The sequence below is a fragment of the Remersonia thermophila genome, chromosome 7 (genome assembly GCF_042764415.1).
Source record: "Remersonia thermophila strain ATCC 22073 chromosome 7, whole genome shotgun sequence".
NCBI lineage: Eukaryota > Fungi > Ascomycota > Sordariomycetes > Sordariales > Chaetomiaceae > Remersonia > Remersonia thermophila.
The window spans coordinates 2,147,505-2,166,295 of NC_092223.1; the positions used below are offsets into that span (position 1 = coordinate 2,147,505).

The 18,791-nt window shown below is 60.9% G+C and overlaps 7 protein-coding genes across 7 annotated transcripts; 3 read left to right on the top strand and 4 right to left on the bottom strand.

Moving 5' to 3' along the window:
* Positions 1 to 616: 616 nt before the first annotated feature.
* On the top strand, positions 617 to 1,990 carry VTJ83DRAFT_7549 (mitochondrial 54S ribosomal protein uL22m; the record flags this gene model as incomplete). The annotated part of the gene is made up of 3 exons (XM_071014383.1): positions 617 to 656; positions 743 to 1,735; positions 1,851 to 1,990. 3 exons carry the CDS (start codon positions 617 to 619, stop codon positions 1,988 to 1,990), a joined length of 1,173 nt encoding a protein of 390 aa, XP_070863766.1.
* Positions 1,991 to 2,685: 695 nt separating this feature from the next.
* Positions 2,686 to 3,721, bottom strand: VTJ83DRAFT_7550 (uncharacterized protein; the record flags this gene model as incomplete). Its single annotated transcript, XM_071014385.1, has 4 exons — positions 2,686 to 3,120; positions 3,175 to 3,326; positions 3,379 to 3,556; positions 3,638 to 3,721. The coding sequence occupies 4 exons, from the start codon at positions 3,719 to 3,721 to the stop codon at positions 2,686 to 2,688; spliced, it is 849 nt and encodes a 282-aa protein (XP_070863767.1).
* A 3,893-nt stretch (positions 3,722 to 7,614) lies between these two features.
* On the top strand, positions 7,615 to 8,222 carry VTJ83DRAFT_7551 (uncharacterized protein; the record flags this gene model as incomplete). Its single annotated transcript, XM_071014386.1, has 4 exons — positions 7,615 to 7,635; positions 7,807 to 7,849; positions 7,987 to 8,017; positions 8,135 to 8,222. 4 exons carry the CDS (start codon positions 7,615 to 7,617, stop codon positions 8,220 to 8,222), a joined length of 183 nt encoding a protein of 60 aa, XP_070863768.1.
* A 287-nt stretch (positions 8,223 to 8,509) lies between these two features.
* Positions 8,510 to 9,018, bottom strand: VTJ83DRAFT_7552 (uncharacterized protein; the record flags this gene model as incomplete). The annotated part of the gene is made up of 2 exons (XM_071014387.1): positions 8,510 to 8,600; positions 8,801 to 9,018. The coding sequence occupies 2 exons, from the start codon at positions 9,016 to 9,018 to the stop codon at positions 8,510 to 8,512; spliced, it is 309 nt and encodes a 102-aa protein (XP_070863769.1).
* A 66-nt stretch (positions 9,019 to 9,084) lies between these two features.
* Positions 9,085 to 10,298, top strand: VTJ83DRAFT_7553 (uncharacterized protein; the record flags this gene model as incomplete). The annotated part of the gene is made up of 2 exons (XM_071014388.1): positions 9,085 to 9,156; positions 9,402 to 10,298. The coding sequence occupies 2 exons, from the start codon at positions 9,085 to 9,087 to the stop codon at positions 10,296 to 10,298; spliced, it is 969 nt and encodes a 322-aa protein (XP_070863770.1).
* Positions 10,299 to 12,075: 1,777 nt separating this feature from the next.
* On the bottom strand, positions 12,076 to 12,908 carry VTJ83DRAFT_7554 (uncharacterized protein; the record flags this gene model as incomplete). Its single annotated transcript, XM_071014389.1, has 3 exons — positions 12,076 to 12,489; positions 12,565 to 12,734; positions 12,809 to 12,908. 3 exons carry the CDS (start codon positions 12,906 to 12,908, stop codon positions 12,076 to 12,078), a joined length of 684 nt encoding a protein of 227 aa, XP_070863771.1.
* A 3,266-nt stretch (positions 12,909 to 16,174) lies between these two features.
* On the bottom strand, positions 16,175 to 18,379 carry VTJ83DRAFT_7555 (uncharacterized protein; the record flags this gene model as incomplete). The annotated part of the gene is made up of 3 exons (XM_071014390.1): positions 16,175 to 16,510; positions 16,591 to 16,976; positions 17,092 to 18,379. 3 exons carry the CDS (start codon positions 18,377 to 18,379, stop codon positions 16,175 to 16,177), a joined length of 2,010 nt encoding a protein of 669 aa, XP_070863772.1.
* Between the last annotated feature and the right edge of the window lie 412 nt (positions 18,380 to 18,791).

Sequence of the window (18,791 nt, forward strand, 5' to 3'; positions counted from 1 at the left end):
TTACAAAAAGGCAGTGGTTTCGATCTGTTGTTCTCCACCGTTCTTGGTTCTGCCATGTCGTTTCACAAACAATCCTCCATCCATGGCATTGGACCCAAACTTTTGCGGACGTCTTTCAAAGGAAGGACGATGCGTGCTATGGTGTCGGGTGGTGGACTTGGAGCGAGGACCGGGTCTGGACGTGGAATGCGACTCTTTGCGAACGCAGGCCCAAGAATAGCGCCGACCACGTTGGCTCTCGGATAGCCAAGGGACCCAACCCTCGATGGAATTGTAATACTCTTCCGAAGGCTCCCCCTCGGACCCAAATCAATATCTCCAATGACTCAAAGACTTACTACCTACCCGAGGTACAAGGTACAAACGATGGGTGTAAGTCCAACGTCAACCAGCCATTGCCCAATCAGGATCAAGGAGATGGATGCCCGGCGGGGGGAGGGGGAGGCGCCGTGCGCGCGCGGTCAACGGTGGAGATCCCAAAGGGGCTTAGCGTCGACGGAACTTGCCGGCCGAAACTTTTCAGGGCCAACTCCCCCGATTCACTGTCCCGCCTTGAGCGAAACCCGCCAGACGAACCACCATCGATGCCCTCGCCGGCGCCGTCCCCGTCTCCGCCATGAGTTTAAGCATGCCGTCGCGGCGGCTGATCAGGGCCGGTAAGCCGTCGTTTGGCTTTGCTTCTCCCCTCCCATCCGAACCCAATGCCCCGGCTAACCTAGCTTGCTTGCTTCCCAAATCACAGTCCCCGCCCTGACAGCCGGCCCGACGACGACGATGACGACAACGACGACATCAACATCCTCCTCCTCCTCCTCCTCCTCCTCTTTCTCCTCCTCCTCTTCCTTCCCCCCCTCCTCCCGCTCCCTCCACACAACCCCTCCGAACCAATGGTTCTGGCGCAAAAAGTCCAAGCCCCTCGACTCCCCCCTCGACGAGAACCTCACCGGCACCAAAACCGCTCGCCAGACCCTCATCAACCAGCTCAACGCCAAGATCGAGGGCCCCGCCATGTTCGAGGACGAGGTGGCGCCCGTGCAAAAGAAGCACCAGCAGCAGGCCGACGAGCTGGCGGCCCGCGCCGAGGGCGCCGCCGCCGCCGCCGCCGCGCCGCGGAGCAAGACGGGCCTGTCGCTGGCCAAGGAGCACCTGGCGCGGGCGCTCGACCCCAACCCGCGCGCCCGCGTGCGCTGGGAGCGCAAGGTGGCCGTGCAGCAGGTGCGCAACGGGACCAACCCCTTCAGCCGCGAGCCGCGCGCCGACGTCATCGCGCGCACCGAGCGGCAGCACCTGAGCCGGTCCTCCTGGCTGCCCACCTCCACCAAGAAGCTCGTCCACCTGGCCCGCCAGATCCAGGGCAAGACCCTGACCGACGCCATCACCCAGATGCGCTTCAGCAAGAAGAAGATGGCCCAGGAGGTCCTCTACCAGCTCGAGCTCGCCCGCGACGAGGCCATCGTCTCGCGCGGCATGGGCCTCGGCCTCAAGGCCGACGTCGACTCCATGCTCGACCATGCCATGGGCATCCGCGAGACCGGCGGCCCCGCCGCCGCCGACGGCGCCTCCGCCAGCAAGCCCGCCATCGAGATCCACACCAAGGACGGCCAGTGGATCAAGATCGACGACCCGACCCGCATGTACGTGGCCGAGGCGTGGGTGAACCGCGGCCCCTGGCGCGACAAGCAGGTCTCGTACCGCGCCCGCGGCCGCATCAACCTCCTCCTGAGACCTACGGCCAGTAAGTGTTGTTTTTTTCTTTGAAAGTCCTTTCGTCATCATTTACATCCTTTTTGCTGTGTCTCCTTGGAAACATCTTGTTGTCTAACTTCTCAACCCTCCCCCCTTCTCCCCAGGTATCTCCATCGTCCTCAAGGAGGAAAAGACGCGCATCCGCGAGGCTGCCGAGCGCGCGGCCAAGAAGCTCCGCCAAGGCCCCTGGGTGCATCTGCCCGACCGCCCCATCTACGGCCAGCGGCAGTGCTACTCGTGGTAGACCAACGTCGACGTGGATGGGTTTCCCGGAGGGGCCCGTCAGGAGGGTGGCCTGCTGTGTGCGGCCCCCTCGCTGGCAGACCGGTTCCGTCTGGCCACGCTTGGCTTATCATGGCCAACCATCGCGACTTTGTTGTATCGATATACCAGGACACAGGTTCGCTTCAAGTCCCCAAAGACTGTTGCACCTCAGATGCTATCCCAGTCCCAAACATGTATGTACAAATAGAACGTTATCGCCTGAGCCACAAGCCGTCTGTTTTTTCAGGTAAATCTTTCTGTAAAAAATAAAAAACCCCGGAACAGCAAAAGTTCCATCTGACACCTGGCGCCAAAAACAATCGAATCATCGAGGACAGCCGTTGCGGCATCCCCAGCCCTGAGGGGTATTTATTTTGCAGTGCCCTCCAAAAATCACCGCTTCCAAAACTCCGCCCACGAGAGACCGTCGAAAAAACGACGATATCCAAGATCAACAGCTGAGATGCGCGTGCGACCAGGTGACCGTCCAGCCGTCTTCCGCGTCCTCCGACGCCGGCCGCACACGTCGTTCCTCGCTGTCAGTGGGGTCGATGCGGAATCTCTCGGCTGTTGTATGCCGTTCCGAACATCTGCCTTCTCCTCTACACCAACAGCCCTGTCCGTCTCATCCTTGAATGCCACCTCCTCTGGGAGAGGGCCCCGGACAGTGCGCGCCTAGACCATCTGCCGTGGCTCTTCCCGGGGCAGCATGTCTTCGTATCGCCGGCTCTTCATCTCAAGATCGCCAATGTCGTACTCGGAGTTGTTGGTGTGGTACGTGTGCGCATGCTCGCTGTTGGGCATCGGCCCCGAGATGTTGAACCGGCTGGCGGGGGGGCTGCTGTCACGACGGCGGCGCAGCATAAACCAGGCCACAACAGCGGCCAAGGCGATCACAACGGCGCTGACACCAACGCCGATGCCGATCTTGGCGGCCTCGCCCAGGCCGCCGGATGCGGGTTCCTCGGAGGGTTCCTCGGTGGTCGTCGCGTCCGGGGCCGTCTCCGTGGTGGGCGACGCCCCCTTGGTTTCAGCAGGCGAAGTGGTGGTCGGCGCCGCGGCCGGCTCGGATGTGGACTCGTTCGTCGTCGTGGGCGCCGGGGGCTCGTTCTGCTCACCGCTGTTAGTCAACCCCGTCGTGCATCAGCGAGTCGAGGCACTCACCGTCGACGTTTCCGGAGTCTCGGGGGTCGGAGTCGGGGTCTCGGCCGGGGCTTCCGTTGGTGTCTCGGGCGGTGTCTCCGGGGGAGGTGCGGGCTCGGCTGGGGGCTCGGGAGGCGGGGGCGGGGGCGGGAGGCCAACATCCGGAGCCACGGCTGGTGCCCTGTCAGTCAAGCGCTTTCCACACGCTCTACATCCGAAGCTTACCGGCGCAATGCACCCGCGCTGCGTTGACGACCGTGGTGGCATAACCCGGTGGGCAGGCATTCAGGGAGCAGTCATTGATCGAGTTGTGGAAGTCGACGTTGGGGCAGAGGCAGTTCATGTCCATGGCGGCGCATGCCACGGCACCCGCATTGTTGAGCGCATTTTGCCAGCATGTTTGCTAACGCACTGTCAGCCTCGGCTCCGAGCAGAAACCGCGCCGCAAAGGGGGAGCCCCCCAGCGAAGGCGGGCAGAACATACACCGCAAGGATCCAGAGAGTCGATGGTTTGGGCGCTGGCAACAGCCGCCAATGAGAGGGCAGCAAGTGTCGAAATCCGGACCATGACGGGCTGCTGCGAGAGGAAAAGTGGCTATGAGGTGGGGAGGGAGGACACGCAAAGCGAAGCCGGCAACTCAATTGCCGAGAGAAGTGGATCGGAGTGGTGGTGTCGTTGGATGGGGGAACCGCTCGGTTTCGCAGCACAGCACGAGGCGATGGATGGTTCGACGGGAGCCAGGAGTGGTCGAGATGGAAGCCTAGGAGGGGGATCGGGGTGAACGCGGCGAAAAAGAGCGGTCGCCGGGCGTTGCTGGAATGTGGAACGAGAGTTGGGCTCGTGGGGAAAAAGAGCGAGGGAACTGAGAGGCTGAGAGAGCGTGAGGGAGCAGCCGGCAAGAAAACAAGGACAAGGAAGGGACTGCAAGCCCTGGAACAAGCGTCAAGTGCAGAAGGGAAGAAAACAGGAAAGAGGAAGGTTGGAAAATCAGACCCAACCCCGCGAGACGGCGTTCCTCTGGCGAGTGGTGGTTGCCTTGTTGGTGCGGAAGTGAGGGTGAGAGAGGACGCGCCTTCCTAGGGCAGAGGTGGGAATGCCAGAGGTTTAACGGGAGGGGAGGGCACCACCCGAGCGAGGTGCAGGTGCAATCCAGTCATGGATCTGGGGAACGGCAAGGGGGAGGAGGCCCACCCGCCCGCTGCAGGTCCCTGGCTCAGGTACACTAATCCCAGGCCTGCACCGCCCCTGTGCCTGCCGCAGGGTGCTCCGACCTTGCGGGTGTAACGTAAAGCATTGGGCGCGTCATTGCGCTTCTGGTCCGTTCTAGCGTGCGAAGTACCTACATAGTTATCCCGAGCTGCCCGTGGATGGGCCGGCCCGCAACCAGGACCCTCAAGTCCCTCCCGCCGACAGACCTCGGATAGGTATCTTAGGTGGGTGATATGCATTCCATCGACGTCCGGCCTGAGTTGGTGAATCCGATGTTTGCTGTCTGTCTGTCTATCTCTTGTCCACAGTTTTGGTTTCAGGGAATGGAAACGGGAAAAAAAAGGGGGGTGGAAGCCCTTCCTTCTTGCTTGTGTACACGGTAATGTTCTCGAAGCCCCCCCTGCCGGCGGCCGCTTCAAACTGCCCTGGCGGACTTGCTTAATTCCATCCCACAATCCCGCTCGTCCCACGACGCCTCAGCACCTCCTTTCTCTCTCTCTCTCTCTCTCACTCTCTGGTTGACAGATAGCCCAGGCCAGGGCAGCGCTGGGGTGCGGGTGAGAGGTGCATAACTGGAACGGTAGAATGGCCGAAACGACATCCCCAGGACAAGACCAGATGTCGAGATGGCCCGGGTCCTCGACAATCTCGATGCAAAACGCCCCAGTCGGGAACCGGAGGTGACGCCCAATTTACCTGTGGCACGGATCACGTCCCGCTCTCCTGTCCCATCGTTCCGGGACGATGCTGTGCAAACCCCAAAAATCCGCGCCTGAACCTGGGGGAGTGGGCTGTCAACCCCCGGTTTGTCGTTGTCGGGCTTGAGGATCGACCGACGACGCCTCATGGACGAGGCAACGTTGGGTCGTCCGAACGTCCGCCCTCCCTTTCCTGTTCCTGAACAAGGCCGCCGGAACCGCAGATCTCATGGAAGCCTTCTGTGGGCCCATGGATCCACCCGACCTTTCCAATCACGTGCCCCACAAGGCGAAATTGGCTTGCTGCGGCAGGGTTTGGCGCGGTATGTACTGTGGACGCAGTGCTGCGTAGGTAGTTCTGGCGCCAAGGGGATAACAGCTGCACGTCCATCCCGGCTCTGTTTTTTTTCTGTGCCTCAACAGGACATCTCGACATCAGTAAAAACGGTACCTGGAGTACGACGAAGAAGCGCGCTCCTGCTGCTGCTGCATAAGACGAGCGCAGCAACCATTCTTACCCGACACTTAACACAGTACATGCGCCGAGCAGCCGCAGCTGGGCTCGACGACGCTCCGCCGTGCTGGATTCCTGCATTGACGCCCTGGAAAAAGACGGTCCGCCCACGACGCATCAATGAGCCCCGCAATTATGGCCGGTTTCAGAAGTCTCAAAATGGATGGGCCGCGCAGGGGTGCCATCCCTCGCCTCCGGGGGGGTTTTCGTCTTGGCCTCCCTCCTCATCTGACAGGTGGGAAATGTCCCAGGACCGCCATGGTGATTTGTTCAAGACGAGAGCGAATGCACGGCGTCGCCGCCGGGAGATCCGCGACCCAAATCGTTATGCAGAAACGCTGCGGTTTTGAAACGCCATCACATCTGACGATTGACGATGTCGATTCCTTCCCGCTTCCCTTGATCCGTTGCGTCTTGAGGCAGCCATGCATCAAACACCAGCGCCCGAAAGCATGTACATAGGGTCCCTCAAGCAACAAGGATTTCCATGTCTACTTGGCGTAGAGATTTGGTTTCTTTTTTTCCTTGTCTGTTTGTTTTTCTGTGATGTCTCCACCATGCGGCCCAGCGCGTCAGGTCTCCGCGTCGCTATTAGGGATACTGTGTAGTTGGCTCCATCATTCCATGTCATGATGCCCTGCCCGCATCCCATTTCCACCGGATGTCCGAGATGCACATGACCTGGCAGTTAGGCGAGCATGTCGGCGTCTATGGGGGGCGCTGTTGGTTTCACCAAACACCAGCGGGATGCTGATGAGCTGCTGCTAGTACAATGCTGCGATTGCCGCCGTCGCGCTGCTGGCATGCGTTGTTGGCTGCGCTGTTGGTGATGGTGACACAGCCTGCGGCGCAGGAGCTTGCGAGGCCTGCAGGAGGAGGTTGTATCCCGAAGCCCTAGCCGCCGCCGATCTTCTGATCCCTGGACTGCAGCTTCGATCTATTCTAGGTGTAAGTGCCGGACATGCAGGGCACCAACAACGTCATCTCGCTGAACGGTCCCTTGTGTGTGTGCGTGCGTGTCGTCGGCGGACCGAAGCGCTTGGGTTTGTTTGCACAGTATGCGCAGGATGGGCTTGTCGTCTTGCCTCGGTTCCTCCAAGGCACTGCTTGTGCATCGTGTTACGTCTCACTCACCGTTTGAGTGTCAAAGGTACTCGACCTTCCAACAGACGGACGCATAGGATGAGGATGGACGCAACGCCGCCCCGTTCTACCTGCACAAGCCAATTCAGCTGGTGAGAATAACCTCGCGATACTTTTCTTATCTTACAGCCCCCCACGGCGATTGATCCTCGGTCCATAGAGCTGTGAGGCCGGCCCTTGGCTTCCAAGTTATTTCTCAACGGATGCCAAACAAAACAAAACCTGTCAGCACCTAAGGCTCTGGCAGGGCTTGCCGTCAGCCCAGAGCGCACAGGGCGTTTGGCAAACAGAGAACGCCTGGCTACTAAGATCCAAGAAAAGGAAGCGGGGAATTGATCATGATTCAGGTTGTCGTGGAGCTGGGGAGAAGGCCTGGGAGCAGGTGGTTCTTTCAAGTCCTCCCTCCGGCCTTCAGCAACCCCCGCGGTTAAGACGCCCGGCCCAGGAGGCAAACCGTGCTAAGAAGAGCGATTCGGGAAGAATGTCAGGCGGCTGCACGTTGGTACTCCTAACCAGCTCATGGAACTTGCTTCTCCGTGATGCCCGTCACCCGGCCGTCGGTCGAATGCTTTCCGGATGCCGCAACGCAATGCCATCGTCATGGCTTTGGGCGGCGAAAGTTGCGTAACGGCGTCTTACAGCGCCGGCGGTTGCCGCCAGGCTGCACCCCACTTGGTCGTATTGCCATACGGTACGTTACGACCCGGCAAAGCGACGAAAAAAAAAGTCACGTGCACCTCGGCCAGCTCGCGGCCACATCAGGTCATTCTGAGAGCTCCAATTCGCAGATGCCGTCAAACACCGCACCACCCGATCCGATCTTCTCCAGATCCCGAACCAACGACCGAAACCCCCCTCTTCCCTCGCCGCGCGCTCGCGAAACAAAGATTGCAACCATGGTCCAACCCATCACTGGCGTACGTGTGTCCTTTTCGAGACGGCCCATTCTAAGCCCTGCCGCACGTCAATGGCCGCCTGTTCCCCGGTTCCCCGCCTGGGGGGGGCGAATGGAAGAGGAGGAGTCTGGATTGGACCGTTTGGCCGGAACGACGACGAGGCGCAACCAAGACTGACGAGACTTGACGCAGATGCTCCGCCGGGGCCTCATCACGGACCTGAGCATCGCTATCGGTAGGTTCTTCCCGCCTTCTCCCCCCTCTTTTTCTTGCTATCAAGGCTTGTTACAAGCCTGTCTGGCGCAAGCGAGGGGGGGGTCCATGAACGCATTTCCATTTTCTCCCGACGCTGGCTGACCTATCCGTCGACAGGCCTCGGCGCCCTCATGGGCAACGCCTTTTGGTACGAATCCCTCCGCCATCTTTACCCCCCCGTCCACCCACCTCCTGGCGCCGACCGAGCCGTCGCCGAGGACCTCGCCCCTCCCGACCCCCCGTTGTCTAACTCTGATCGATCTAGGTACGGCTACCACGTGCCGCGCACCAACGCCCGCGACAACTACTACAAGAAGCTGGAGGAGGAGCGCGCCGCCAGGCAAGGGAACTAGATGGGGAAAAAAAGGAGCGGGAGAGCGATGACGACGGCATGCACACATCCGTAGGGCATAGCTCGTCGGAGGAGCCCTGGAGCGGTCGTGTAGAGAGGAAGTAAATACCGAATGGATAGATACGGGGACAGGAATTGAGTCAGCGGATGAAGGAACCGTGTGACGCATTTCATTGATGTGATCCATCATATTCCTGGGACCAAGGGTCCACTTGAAGAATGTTGGCTCTTGAGTTGGAGATGTACAGCCATTGCGGACAGATGATTTGCTTTCTCTCTCTTTTTTTTTCATGACGTTGAAGTCTTTGAGCTTCCCGCTGAAGTTGTCCCCTCCCATGCCGTCGTTTCTGCCGTAAATGTGCCCTTTTTGTCTCGACACCTGAGAAAACGGCGTCGCAAGCACGGGAACGAGTCAGCATAAGCGTTCATCCTCCTCCTCCTCCTTATCCTTGGACGTAGCCGCACCGTCTGCCCCTCCAACCCTTGCCGTCCCTCTTCCAAGCAAGCACGGTGCCAGCAAGGAACAAACAGTGAAACAAGAAGACAAAAAGTTCAAGAGAAAACGTGAAGACGGCTCACCTCCGAAACCACCTCTGCACGGGCCAGCACTGCACGGGGCTGTCGGGCAACTCGGGCCGGCTCACGAGGCACTCGTACTGCGCGAAACCCAACAGCTCGCAGTCGCGCGCCAGATCGATCGGCCGGCCTCCCTCCGTCTTGCGCGCCTTGCCATCGGGCCCGACCTGGGCTGCCGCAGGGAGGTAGTGCGACGAAAAGCTCGGGCAAGGGGGCGCCATTGCTTTCGTCGGTTCTGTTTCTCTTTGTCTCTCGTTGTGGACCGCGAAGGAGGGCGATTGATGGCGATGCGTGCCGCCGTCGCGACAGGTATCGGGGCGAGGATGCTGGGGGAGGTGGAGGAGACGACTTTGGATGAGGTAGGTGTACGTTGAAGGGGGGGGGTTCCTTTTGGGGAGCTCTTGGATGGCCGCGGTCGTGAGGATGGAGAAAGGAAAAAAAGCCGATGAAGGATGAAGAAGAAAGAAACGAGGAACGGGTACCCGCGAGTCGCTCTCCCCTCCCCCTCACCCCCCAAAATGCTTCCCGGCTTTCAACATCGACCTCCATGAGTTTCACTTGTTCAACCTCCACTGACACCACACGCTTTCTCAATCCTGTCCAGGTCCTCGCATCCCTCCGAGAGCACTTCGCAGCCACCATAACAACCCAAGACGACGCCCATCAGCACACCGCCGCCGACGCTTCCACCACGGCCCCGGTCGACATCTTCCCCTTCGCCCCCCTCAACCGCCTCGCCAGCTTGCACTTCCGCGCCACCCGTTCCCAGACCCTCGCCATCACCGGTCCCTGCCACCGCGACCTGCTCTATCCGCTGGTCGCGACCCTGATTGCGCCGCCCCACGACAAGGCGGTGGCCATCATCGACTGCGAGGGAGGCTTTGACCCGCTCCGACTGCTTGCCACGAGGCCTCACGAGGACGTCATCACCACCACCACCACCACCACCGCCACCACCACCGCTACGGCGACCGCTACCCTCGGGTCTGGCATTCCAAGCCTCCCTACCATCCGCCCCCGCCCCAACGCCGCCCTCCGCCCATCCGACCTCGAACACGTTTACGTCCTGCGCCCTCCCAAACCCATTCCCGCTGCCGCCACCACCGCTGCCGCCGACCTCTCCCAGCTCCTCGCCTCCCTCCAGCGCTACATGCTCTACGCCCCGCACCGCAGCCGCGCGCGCGAGTGGTGGGGCACCGTCGTCGTCTCCTCCTCCGCCCGCGGCAGCGGCCCCCAAGGGTACTACCACCACCACGGCGCTGCCCAGCGGCACGAGCAGGGCCAGGTCGTCGTCACGGCGGGCGACAGGAGCGGGGGTTGGCTGCGCGTGGAACGCCTGGAGCGGGCAGGCGGGGAGGCCCTGGGGGTGGGGGTGGGAGAAGGGGTTGCTGCTGAGGCTGCTGCTGCTCCCGCCGGCGCCGCCGCCGCCGCAGAGGGGATGGGGTGGGTTGCGAGCTCGCTGTGGGGGTCGTTGGCGATATCCCCACCATCGTCGGGGTGAGGGAGCCAGCGACCAGCAGGGCCGGGTCCACGATTTTCTAGGGAACGGATTCGACATGGATGATATTCTTGCATGGAGTCTCCGGCAGAGAGCAACCGGGCCATTTGCATTCATTAGAGCCAGGACCGGATGAAAATCACACACACAAAAAAAAAGGAATAGGTTTGAGCTAAGCAGATAGATGGCGCTCCAAAACGGAGCTGATGGCTAGTCCGCTAGGTCTGCCTCCCCGAAAGAGACCAATGTACCTAGGTAGGAGGCTTCAACATTCTCTTTTGTACAGAACCGGGAGCTTTGTCTTCCATGCGGTATCATCACCGAGTCGACCGAACGCCTCCCCGGCGGCACGATTATGTCTCCAGAGGGAGCTGAGATCAGGACCCCCGGACCGGATTGCTCCGTGAAACGATCAGGCGGCCTCGGCTTCACATGACGAGATAGCAAGGCCGGCGATGACACGACCGGTCGTACGCACACGTCTAGAGGCCATGCCTCCCCACCACCTTACCTGCTTCAACGTATCTGCCATGCCATAGTATGATCCAATACCACGGAGATGAATGGTCCCAGTGCGGAGCACCTACTGGTGTCAGCGTGGATGCGCGGATGCCGTCGACGCCAATGCCCGGCACCAACCACCACCCTTTGGAGGAGCTCCCCCGTTATACATCACCATAACCATGGCCTAACGGAGGGCAGAGCAATGGGGAGGAGCCCCAGTCAGTCAGCCGGTCGGTCGATTACCGTCGTCGCACGCCATCGCACCCACACGCCAGCAGACGGATACCACGCCACAACATCGACAACCACATCACACACACGCACACACACGCACACACAGAAAGAGAGAAAGAAAGAGAGGCACACACTCACAACGCCCAAGCTGGCACCGTCATCGTCATCGTCATCCACAGCTTCTGCCATTTTCAACGACGCCACACCACCCCAACGTCCTTCCTCCTACCACACATCAAACACACCACACCACCCACGAAACTTGTCTTTGCCAACCACCCCTCTTTCTTTCTTTTCGATCTGCTGCCTCGTACCGCGCCCAACGTTTCCCATTTGCCCTGGCGTTGTTGCCATCCACAATCCCCCGCCACGAGCCTGGTTGTTGTTCTTCCCTTTCCCTTTCCCCTCTTCGCCTTCTTTCGCAGGTGAAAGAAAACGAAGAGGAAAAAAAGAAAGGAAGAAACACTTGTACCAAGCGCTTTCCTCGACAACACCATCTCCGAGTCTTTGTGCTTTGCTTTGCCTTGTTCCATTTTCAAAGGGGGGGGGGGGGGGTATCACTGAAAAGGTTGCTGGTGTCCAAACCGCGTCTAGGAAGGGTAGGTAGGTAGTAGGGGGAAGCCCGTTGAAAAAAGGGGAGGGGGGAGGGGGGGAAGGGGGAGGGAGAGCGGAAAATGCGAGAGAGAGAAGGGAAAAGGATAAAAAAAATACGTGAAGTTGCGAGCGAGCCTAGAAAAAGAGACCAGGTGCGCCAGCTCCTTCCGTCCATTTCATCATGCTGTTATTGTCCAGACAAGAGTCAAAATGTGCCCAAATCGAGATGCGAGCCGGAACCGAGAACGCCGTGGAAGAAACCCCCATGTCGTGTCGTGTTTCGTGTCCTGACCCATGTCCAGAGCGTGCCGAAAACATGCAAGTGAGATGATGTATGGACCGAGAGAGAGGGAGAGAGAGGGGGGAGAGAGATGGAAAAAAAGAGCGAGAGAACTATGTGAGAACGCCCAAAGCGAGCGCACGGATGGGAGCGTCAGGATCCGGGGGCTTAGGCCACAGGAGCGCTGACGGCCGGAGGAGCGATGGGCTGGGGAGCGGCGGCGGGAGGAGCAGCGCCGTTGACGTCGGCCTCGGGCTTTTGCTCGCCGTTGGTGTTGGCAGGACCCTCGGTGCACTCGCGCGAAATGTGGCCCACCTTGCCGCAGGTGTAGCAGGTCCGGCCGGCCGTGTTGAGGGGACCGCCGCCAGGAGCGGTGCAGTCGCGAGAGATGTGGCCGAGCTTGCCGCAGGCGTAGCACTTCATGGCCTGGGCCTGGCAGTCGCGGGCAAAGTGGTTCGGGCCGCCGCACTTGTAGCAGGTAGCGTGACGGGCACCGCCGACGAAGCCGCCGCGGCCATGGGCGAAGCCGCCGCGGATGGGACCCCTGGCGAGGCCGGGGACGGGAGGGTTGGGGCAGTTGCGCTGGATTGCAAGGGAAAGGTCAGCCCAGCCGAACATGGAGAACCGCACGATTGCGTGGGGTGGTGGATAACATACGGCGATGTGGCCCACCGCGTCGCAGTTGTAGCAACGGTTCGCGCCGCCGCTCAGACGGAGAGTCGGGCACTCGGCTTGGACGTGGCCCACGCCCTGGCAGTGGTAGCACTGCTTGGCCTTGGTGGTGCGGGGCATAGGGCACTCGTTGGACTCATGGTTCGGCTGCTTGCCTGCATGTGCTTGTCAACGTCGCGTTGCTCGGTAGGGGGGGGGGACGGATGAGAGGGTGGAGGCGTGGGCGTACAGTTGTAGCAGAGACGATGAGGCGAGGCGCATTGGTCGGCCTGGTGACCGAGGTCGCCGCACTTGTAGCAGGCCCGGCTCTTGTGGTGGGACAGAGTCATTGTGGAGGTATGTCTAGGAGGAGGTTAGCATCACGTCGCGGGGTCAACTGCTTGGTCCCCCCATTTTTGCGCGACCGCGACCAGGCGCCACGTTTGCATGCTGCGACGACAACGACGGCGACGATGACGACGACAAGGATGGCGCCGAACGCCTGTTTCTAAGTTTGGTGCATGCCGTCAAATGTACGTTATGGAACAACGTCTCTTTAGATGGAGTCCCCCCGGGGGGGAGGCATGGGCAGCCGAGAGGGGTGGATGCCGATCAGCAACAGGCGGCGGGAGGGGCCGAGGGGCGGTCTTGTGCAACCCGACCCGACATGTCGGTACGCACAAGTTGCGCGACACCAAACGACGATGGAGGGTCAAAAGTGCGAAAACCAGCCCCCTTCCCTCGCACGTGGCTTGTCGACAGCCACAACGCTCTCGCCGTCGGAGCCAGGCTGCCCAGGAAGGTTTGTCTGACGGGCCGGGAAGCGCACCGCAAACCTGGGCAGGCGGTGCGAGGGCGCGCAATAAATGTGCGCATGCAATCCCGCAGCGTCCGACGCCTCGCTCAGAGCCACCCGGATGGGCGTGGTGTGTGCACCTTGACGGCCTATGACGGCATAGGGATGCCAGCGCCGCCGCCGTGTCGCGCGAGTATAACAACGTGCCTTGCCTCTGGAGGGGCCCAGAGACCTGGGAGAGTCGGGGGGTTGGTGGAGGGACTGACCTTGATGGACAAGGAATGAATGGAAAAAGAAATAGAGGAAGCGAAAGACCCAAACGGGAAGTGTTGGTGGTTCCTTGAAGGGATCCTAGGGCGAGGAGAACTTTTTGATGTTTTGCTTTGGTTCCTTGTCACCGGCTCCGACGTCCGACCGTACTTCCGACTGAGCAACAAGACCAACTTCCTTCGCCACGACGACGCGACACCCGATGGTTGTGGTTTGCAAAGACCGTGATTTGGAGGGGGGGGGGGGGCTGATGCGGGAGAAAAGAGAGAGGAAGAAAAGCCGGGGGGTGGGCAAGAGGGCGGGGGTCGGGGCATGAGTGGGTCCACACTTGAAGCGCTTGCCCATCTTTCTCTGCGAGGGGCAGCCATGGAAGCGGGCAAGCGTCAGTGGGCGGTGGGGCCAGCAAGCCTCCTTCTGGGTTCCTTCTCTCTCTCTCTCTTCTCGCACGGGCCATAGAAGCATTAGTGACAAGCTGGTGACCCTCTGGCGAGGTGGAGCTCCGGCGACGGGACACGTGGAGGCAGGGAATTTGGGCGAGAAACGGAGGCCCGAACGTGCCATGGCACCGGGGTTGGGGGGCAGCTCCCAAGTACCTCTGAGGTACCTCGGGACGCTGCGTACCGGACCTCCATGGTCAACCTGGTCGACCTCCTCCCACGAAGGGGCGGCTTCCGCTTTTCGGTACTCCGTACTCCGTCAGGCGCATCATTTCGCGACGACTGCGACGCAAGGGCGAAAACGGACCGGAGAGCGGATGCCATGCCATTCCCTTCCAGGCCCACGGTCATCCCACTCTGCTTGAGACGTCGGGTAAGGTAGTGCTGGGTTGCCGCATCTCAGCTCCCAGGGTCGGCAAACACACAAACGCAAACACACGACACACACACACACATACACACACACACACACAAAACCACAAAACACCACGAAAAAAACTCTCGCGAAGGCAGGGGGGTAGGTAAGGGGGGGGGGGTAAGCGGGGGAGAAACAGGCCAAAATTTCATGCGAATTGCCATTGGTCCACCCCACATGCAGGTCATGCAACGAACTGCTCGTGACTGGGCGTGGTATGTTCTGAGCCCGTTTTGGGACACGCGCGAGGGTTGATTGGCCAATGCCACGGACGGGCCGCAGGCCGAGGGTTGCACATGTCTGGAGGGCCGAAATGCCGAAGGGTCTCTCATCTCTTCTGCAGGAACAAACGGACGGAACAAGAAAAATATCTTTTTTGCGAGAGAACTATGGAGAAGAACAGCGAACAAAGACTGGAAAGACTACGATAGAAAAAAAGAAAAAAAAATAAAAAAACTACCACTAAAAACCAGAGGCGAGAAGAAGAAGAGGGAAAAATGAAAGGATAATAACAACAAACCCTAGCATCACCCTACAAGCAAATCAAAAATACTATATACGCTAGGTCGTTATGTGTGCACATGTCTGCGAGCGTGCGTGTGCGTGTGCGTGTGCGCGTCGCATTAGGGGCGTACCATGGTTTGAACAGAACCAATGCCGACCGACCTTATCGCAGGTGATCCATCCCGTCCCCGCTACGGGTTCTTCAGTTCTTCCGTCTTCCTCTTCCTCAACCAAGCACGGCCCGATCCCCCCCCCCCCTCCCGCCCTCTCCCCCGCCTCCAGGCCAACCCCAACCCCAGGCCACACAACCCCTGGCCTTACCAACCACGCCGCACACGCACACACACTTACTGTGTACACACACACACACACACACACACACAGACTATTCGTTATTACTGTATGTACTATACATACAGCAAGGTAGGGAACGGAGTGGCACCGACCCTTCGACTACCTGCCTAGCTGCCTACCTAGTCGACCACGCACGGCTCGGAAATCCCAAAGAGGTCATGCGGCCTGAGGGGGGGGAGGCTTCTCTGTCAGCCTGCGTCCAGGTCCCCTTGGAGACAAGAGCCAAGAGACCGATAACTACTACTAGGTAGGCGGCTGTGCGGGCTTGAGCTGGGCACCCCCGTGCTATGGACGACGGTGCCCGATCATGCGGTGGTCCCAAGCGGGCTTCGTCTAGCAGGGATCCCTTTTCGGCTCTTCTTGAGGGTTGGGAAGGGGAGGGGCTCTTGGAAACCGACCTTGAGACATCCCGAGAGATGGAGATATTAGCATCCAGGAAGAGCAAAAGGGCTCCCCAGGACCACCCGGTCAACTTCTTCTCCTAGTGTACCCCTAGGTAGGTAGATGGAAAGAGAGAAGGGAAGAGGATGGGATTTGGGTTGTCCTCTTGACGTTCATGGCTCGATTGGGATTCACACACACACCCGGCATCTGACCCAGCGCAGCGAGGAAAGGCACCTATTGCAGGTGCCTGGTAGAGGTTGGGTTGTCCAGGTTTCTGTTGACGACAGGGCTGCCTTGCCCGCCAAAACATCATGTCCACGCTTACGACACAGAGGAAGAAGAAGGAAGAAAAAAAAAAGAGTACAAAAAAGAGCACACCGAATGCACCGCCCCGAACCCAGCCGCTTAATGAACATCGTCATGTCCCTGGTCCCGGGACCGTTCTCCGGAGGGCCTTCAAATCCAGCCATCCCCCGCCCCCGCCATCCCTCCTCGCGGAGGCTGATGCACCCTCGGCGGGGGCGCAATCGACCTCGGCCGCGCCTCGAGCACGTAGCTGACCCCGTCGTCGGACGAGTACGACGGCGGCCGGGGCACGGCAAGGTTGCCGCCGTGGCTGTGGCCGCTGGTGGTGCTGCTGGGATACGACGCGTCGTCTCCCGTGCCGAGCTGGCTGCCGAACCCGCTCACCGACGCCACGACGCTCTCGATGTCGGCGCCCGCGCCCGCGCCGGGATGGACGATGGCGGCTTGCTCCTGGCGCACCCAGAACATGCGCTCCGGGTTGACCCTCTGTTTGGCAACGGACGTGGTTAGCGTGTGGGGGAGGGTGAGCCAACGGAAGGGAATGCGCATGCTATATGGCAACGTACCACGCTGCCCCGCCAGACGCCGTACGCCGGCGGGTTCGTCTTGGCCGCCTCGCTCTCCAGCCCCGCCGCCTCCTCGTCGCTCGTGATCACCACCGGGATCGGCTGCGCGGGGTTGGCGTAGCCCTCGTCGTCGTAGCTCAGCGGCGGCATGATCCCGCCCGCCTCGGCCATCTCGGGCCCGTGGCGGTAGCGGCGGTCGCGAGGGCCCTCGGCGCGGTCGCTCAGCTGCCCGCGCTCGCGCTGCCGCTTCTTGCGCCGCTCCTTGATGGACAGCATGACCAGGCGGATCAGGGAGTGGCAGAAGAGGAGGGTGGCCAGGGCGAGGATGACGATCATGAGGATGGCGAACTCGGTCGAGGTGGGCTGGGTGAAGGTGAGGGAGAGATCTGGCAAGTAAAGAACGGGCGCGTTAGCAAGTACAGAGAGAGAGAGAGAGGGCTGCTGTAGTGCAGCAGCCGCCGCCGCCGCCGCCGCCGCCGCCGCCGCCGGGAAGTGACTTACAGATGGACAGCATCAGCACCACAAAGAGGCCCGACACAAAGCACAGCAAAATCTTGCGCCGGATCTCAGCCGACTCGATCCAAGGGAAGCAGAACAGGAAGTGAGCCGGCGGCGAGCGGGACCGGGACGTCGAGGAGCTCCCTTCCGAGCCTCCCCGGTGGTGCCGCCGCCGATGGTGGTGGTGGTGGTGGTGGTGGTGACGATGGTGACGATGGCGCCGCTCGCCGTGCCTGCTGCTGTTGCTGCTGCTGCTGCTGCTCCCCTCCTCGCCATCCCGACGCGTCCGGCGCGACCGGTGGCTATCCGAGCGATGGGACGACCCCTCGCTGCTCTCCTCCTCCTCGCCTCTCCTCCTCCTCCTTCTCCTCTCGTGCTCGCGATCGTTCCGGTGATGGCGCCGATGTTTGTGATGTTTCCGGTGCCGATGGTGACGAGGATGCCGGCCCTCCCTCTCCCGCGCACGCTCCCGTTCCCTCTCTCGCCGGCGCACGTCGTGCCTCCCCTCTCGCACCACCGCCGGCGTCGGCTCCGCGATCGAATCGCCGCTTTGCTGCTGCTGCTGTTGCTGCTGCTCCGCTCGCCCTAGCCATGGAACATCCAACCTCGCCCCGGGGAGCTGCAGCTCCCTCTCGTCGATCCTGTATCTCTCCATTTCCTCTTCCTCGGTTTCAGACTCGTCGTAGTACTCATACGTCCCGTACCCGTGGGCGTCGACCTCCGACTTGGGACTCGGCAGCACCCCGTAGTGATTGTTATGCCTGCCCGATGGCGGATACCTCCCGACGGCCGGGGCCTCGCCGTTGATCACCGTCCCGGGCGGCCCGCGAACGCCCTCGCCCGAGTAGGCGCTGCTCGCCGGCCGGGCCCCGAAGCCGAAAGCACCGAACCCGCCAAAGTGGAACCCGCCGAGGAACCCGTTGCCGTTGGCTTGCTGGCTGCTGCGGCGGGACGGGGCCGTGGGCCCTGCGCGCGAGTTGCGGTTGCTGTGCAGGGGGGTGTTGAGACCCGCGCCGGAGGCGGAGGTCTCGCCGCTGATGGTGAACCAGGAGGGGACGGCGGGCCGGAAGCGGTGGAGGAAGCGCGAGCCCGGCGTGGCGGCGGGCCGCTCCGTCATTTCATGCGGTGGTTGCTGCTCGGGTTGGGGCTGCTGGGCCTCGAGATCGTGGTGAGGGTTGTTGGCGCGAGGGGAGAGGGGGGCGTGGTCGGAATAGGGGTTTGCTGTCGCGTCGTGGGCGTTGGCGGCGGCGTCTCCCGCGCCGTTGCGGGCGAACAAGTTGAAGCGGTTCATGCTGAAATGCTGGCCGAATCGAGAGGCCTGGTGATGATGCTCCTGGCGCTGGATATCAGGCGCTCATGGGCCGGCCGGTCCAGCGATCGTGTCGGACAAGAGCGAGTCCTGAGTCCTGAGTGCTACAAGGCTCTAAGGGGAACAGAAAAACGCAAAGGTCAAAGAAGCTCAAGGTCCCAAACCCGTCGAAGAGAAGACAGTGCCCGCTGTTCGAGTTGTAAACAAGATTACCGGCTGCCAGAGCCGTGCCTCGCCCAATGCCAACACGAAGGTCGCAAAGGCGCCAAAGACAAAAGAAGAAGTGAAGTGAAGAAGACAGCACCAAAGGAAAGTGGCGCGGCCACTTCAAGATGTAGTCATGAAGGAAGAAGGGGAAGAAGAAGAAGAAGAAAACCATACATTCGAGAGCTTG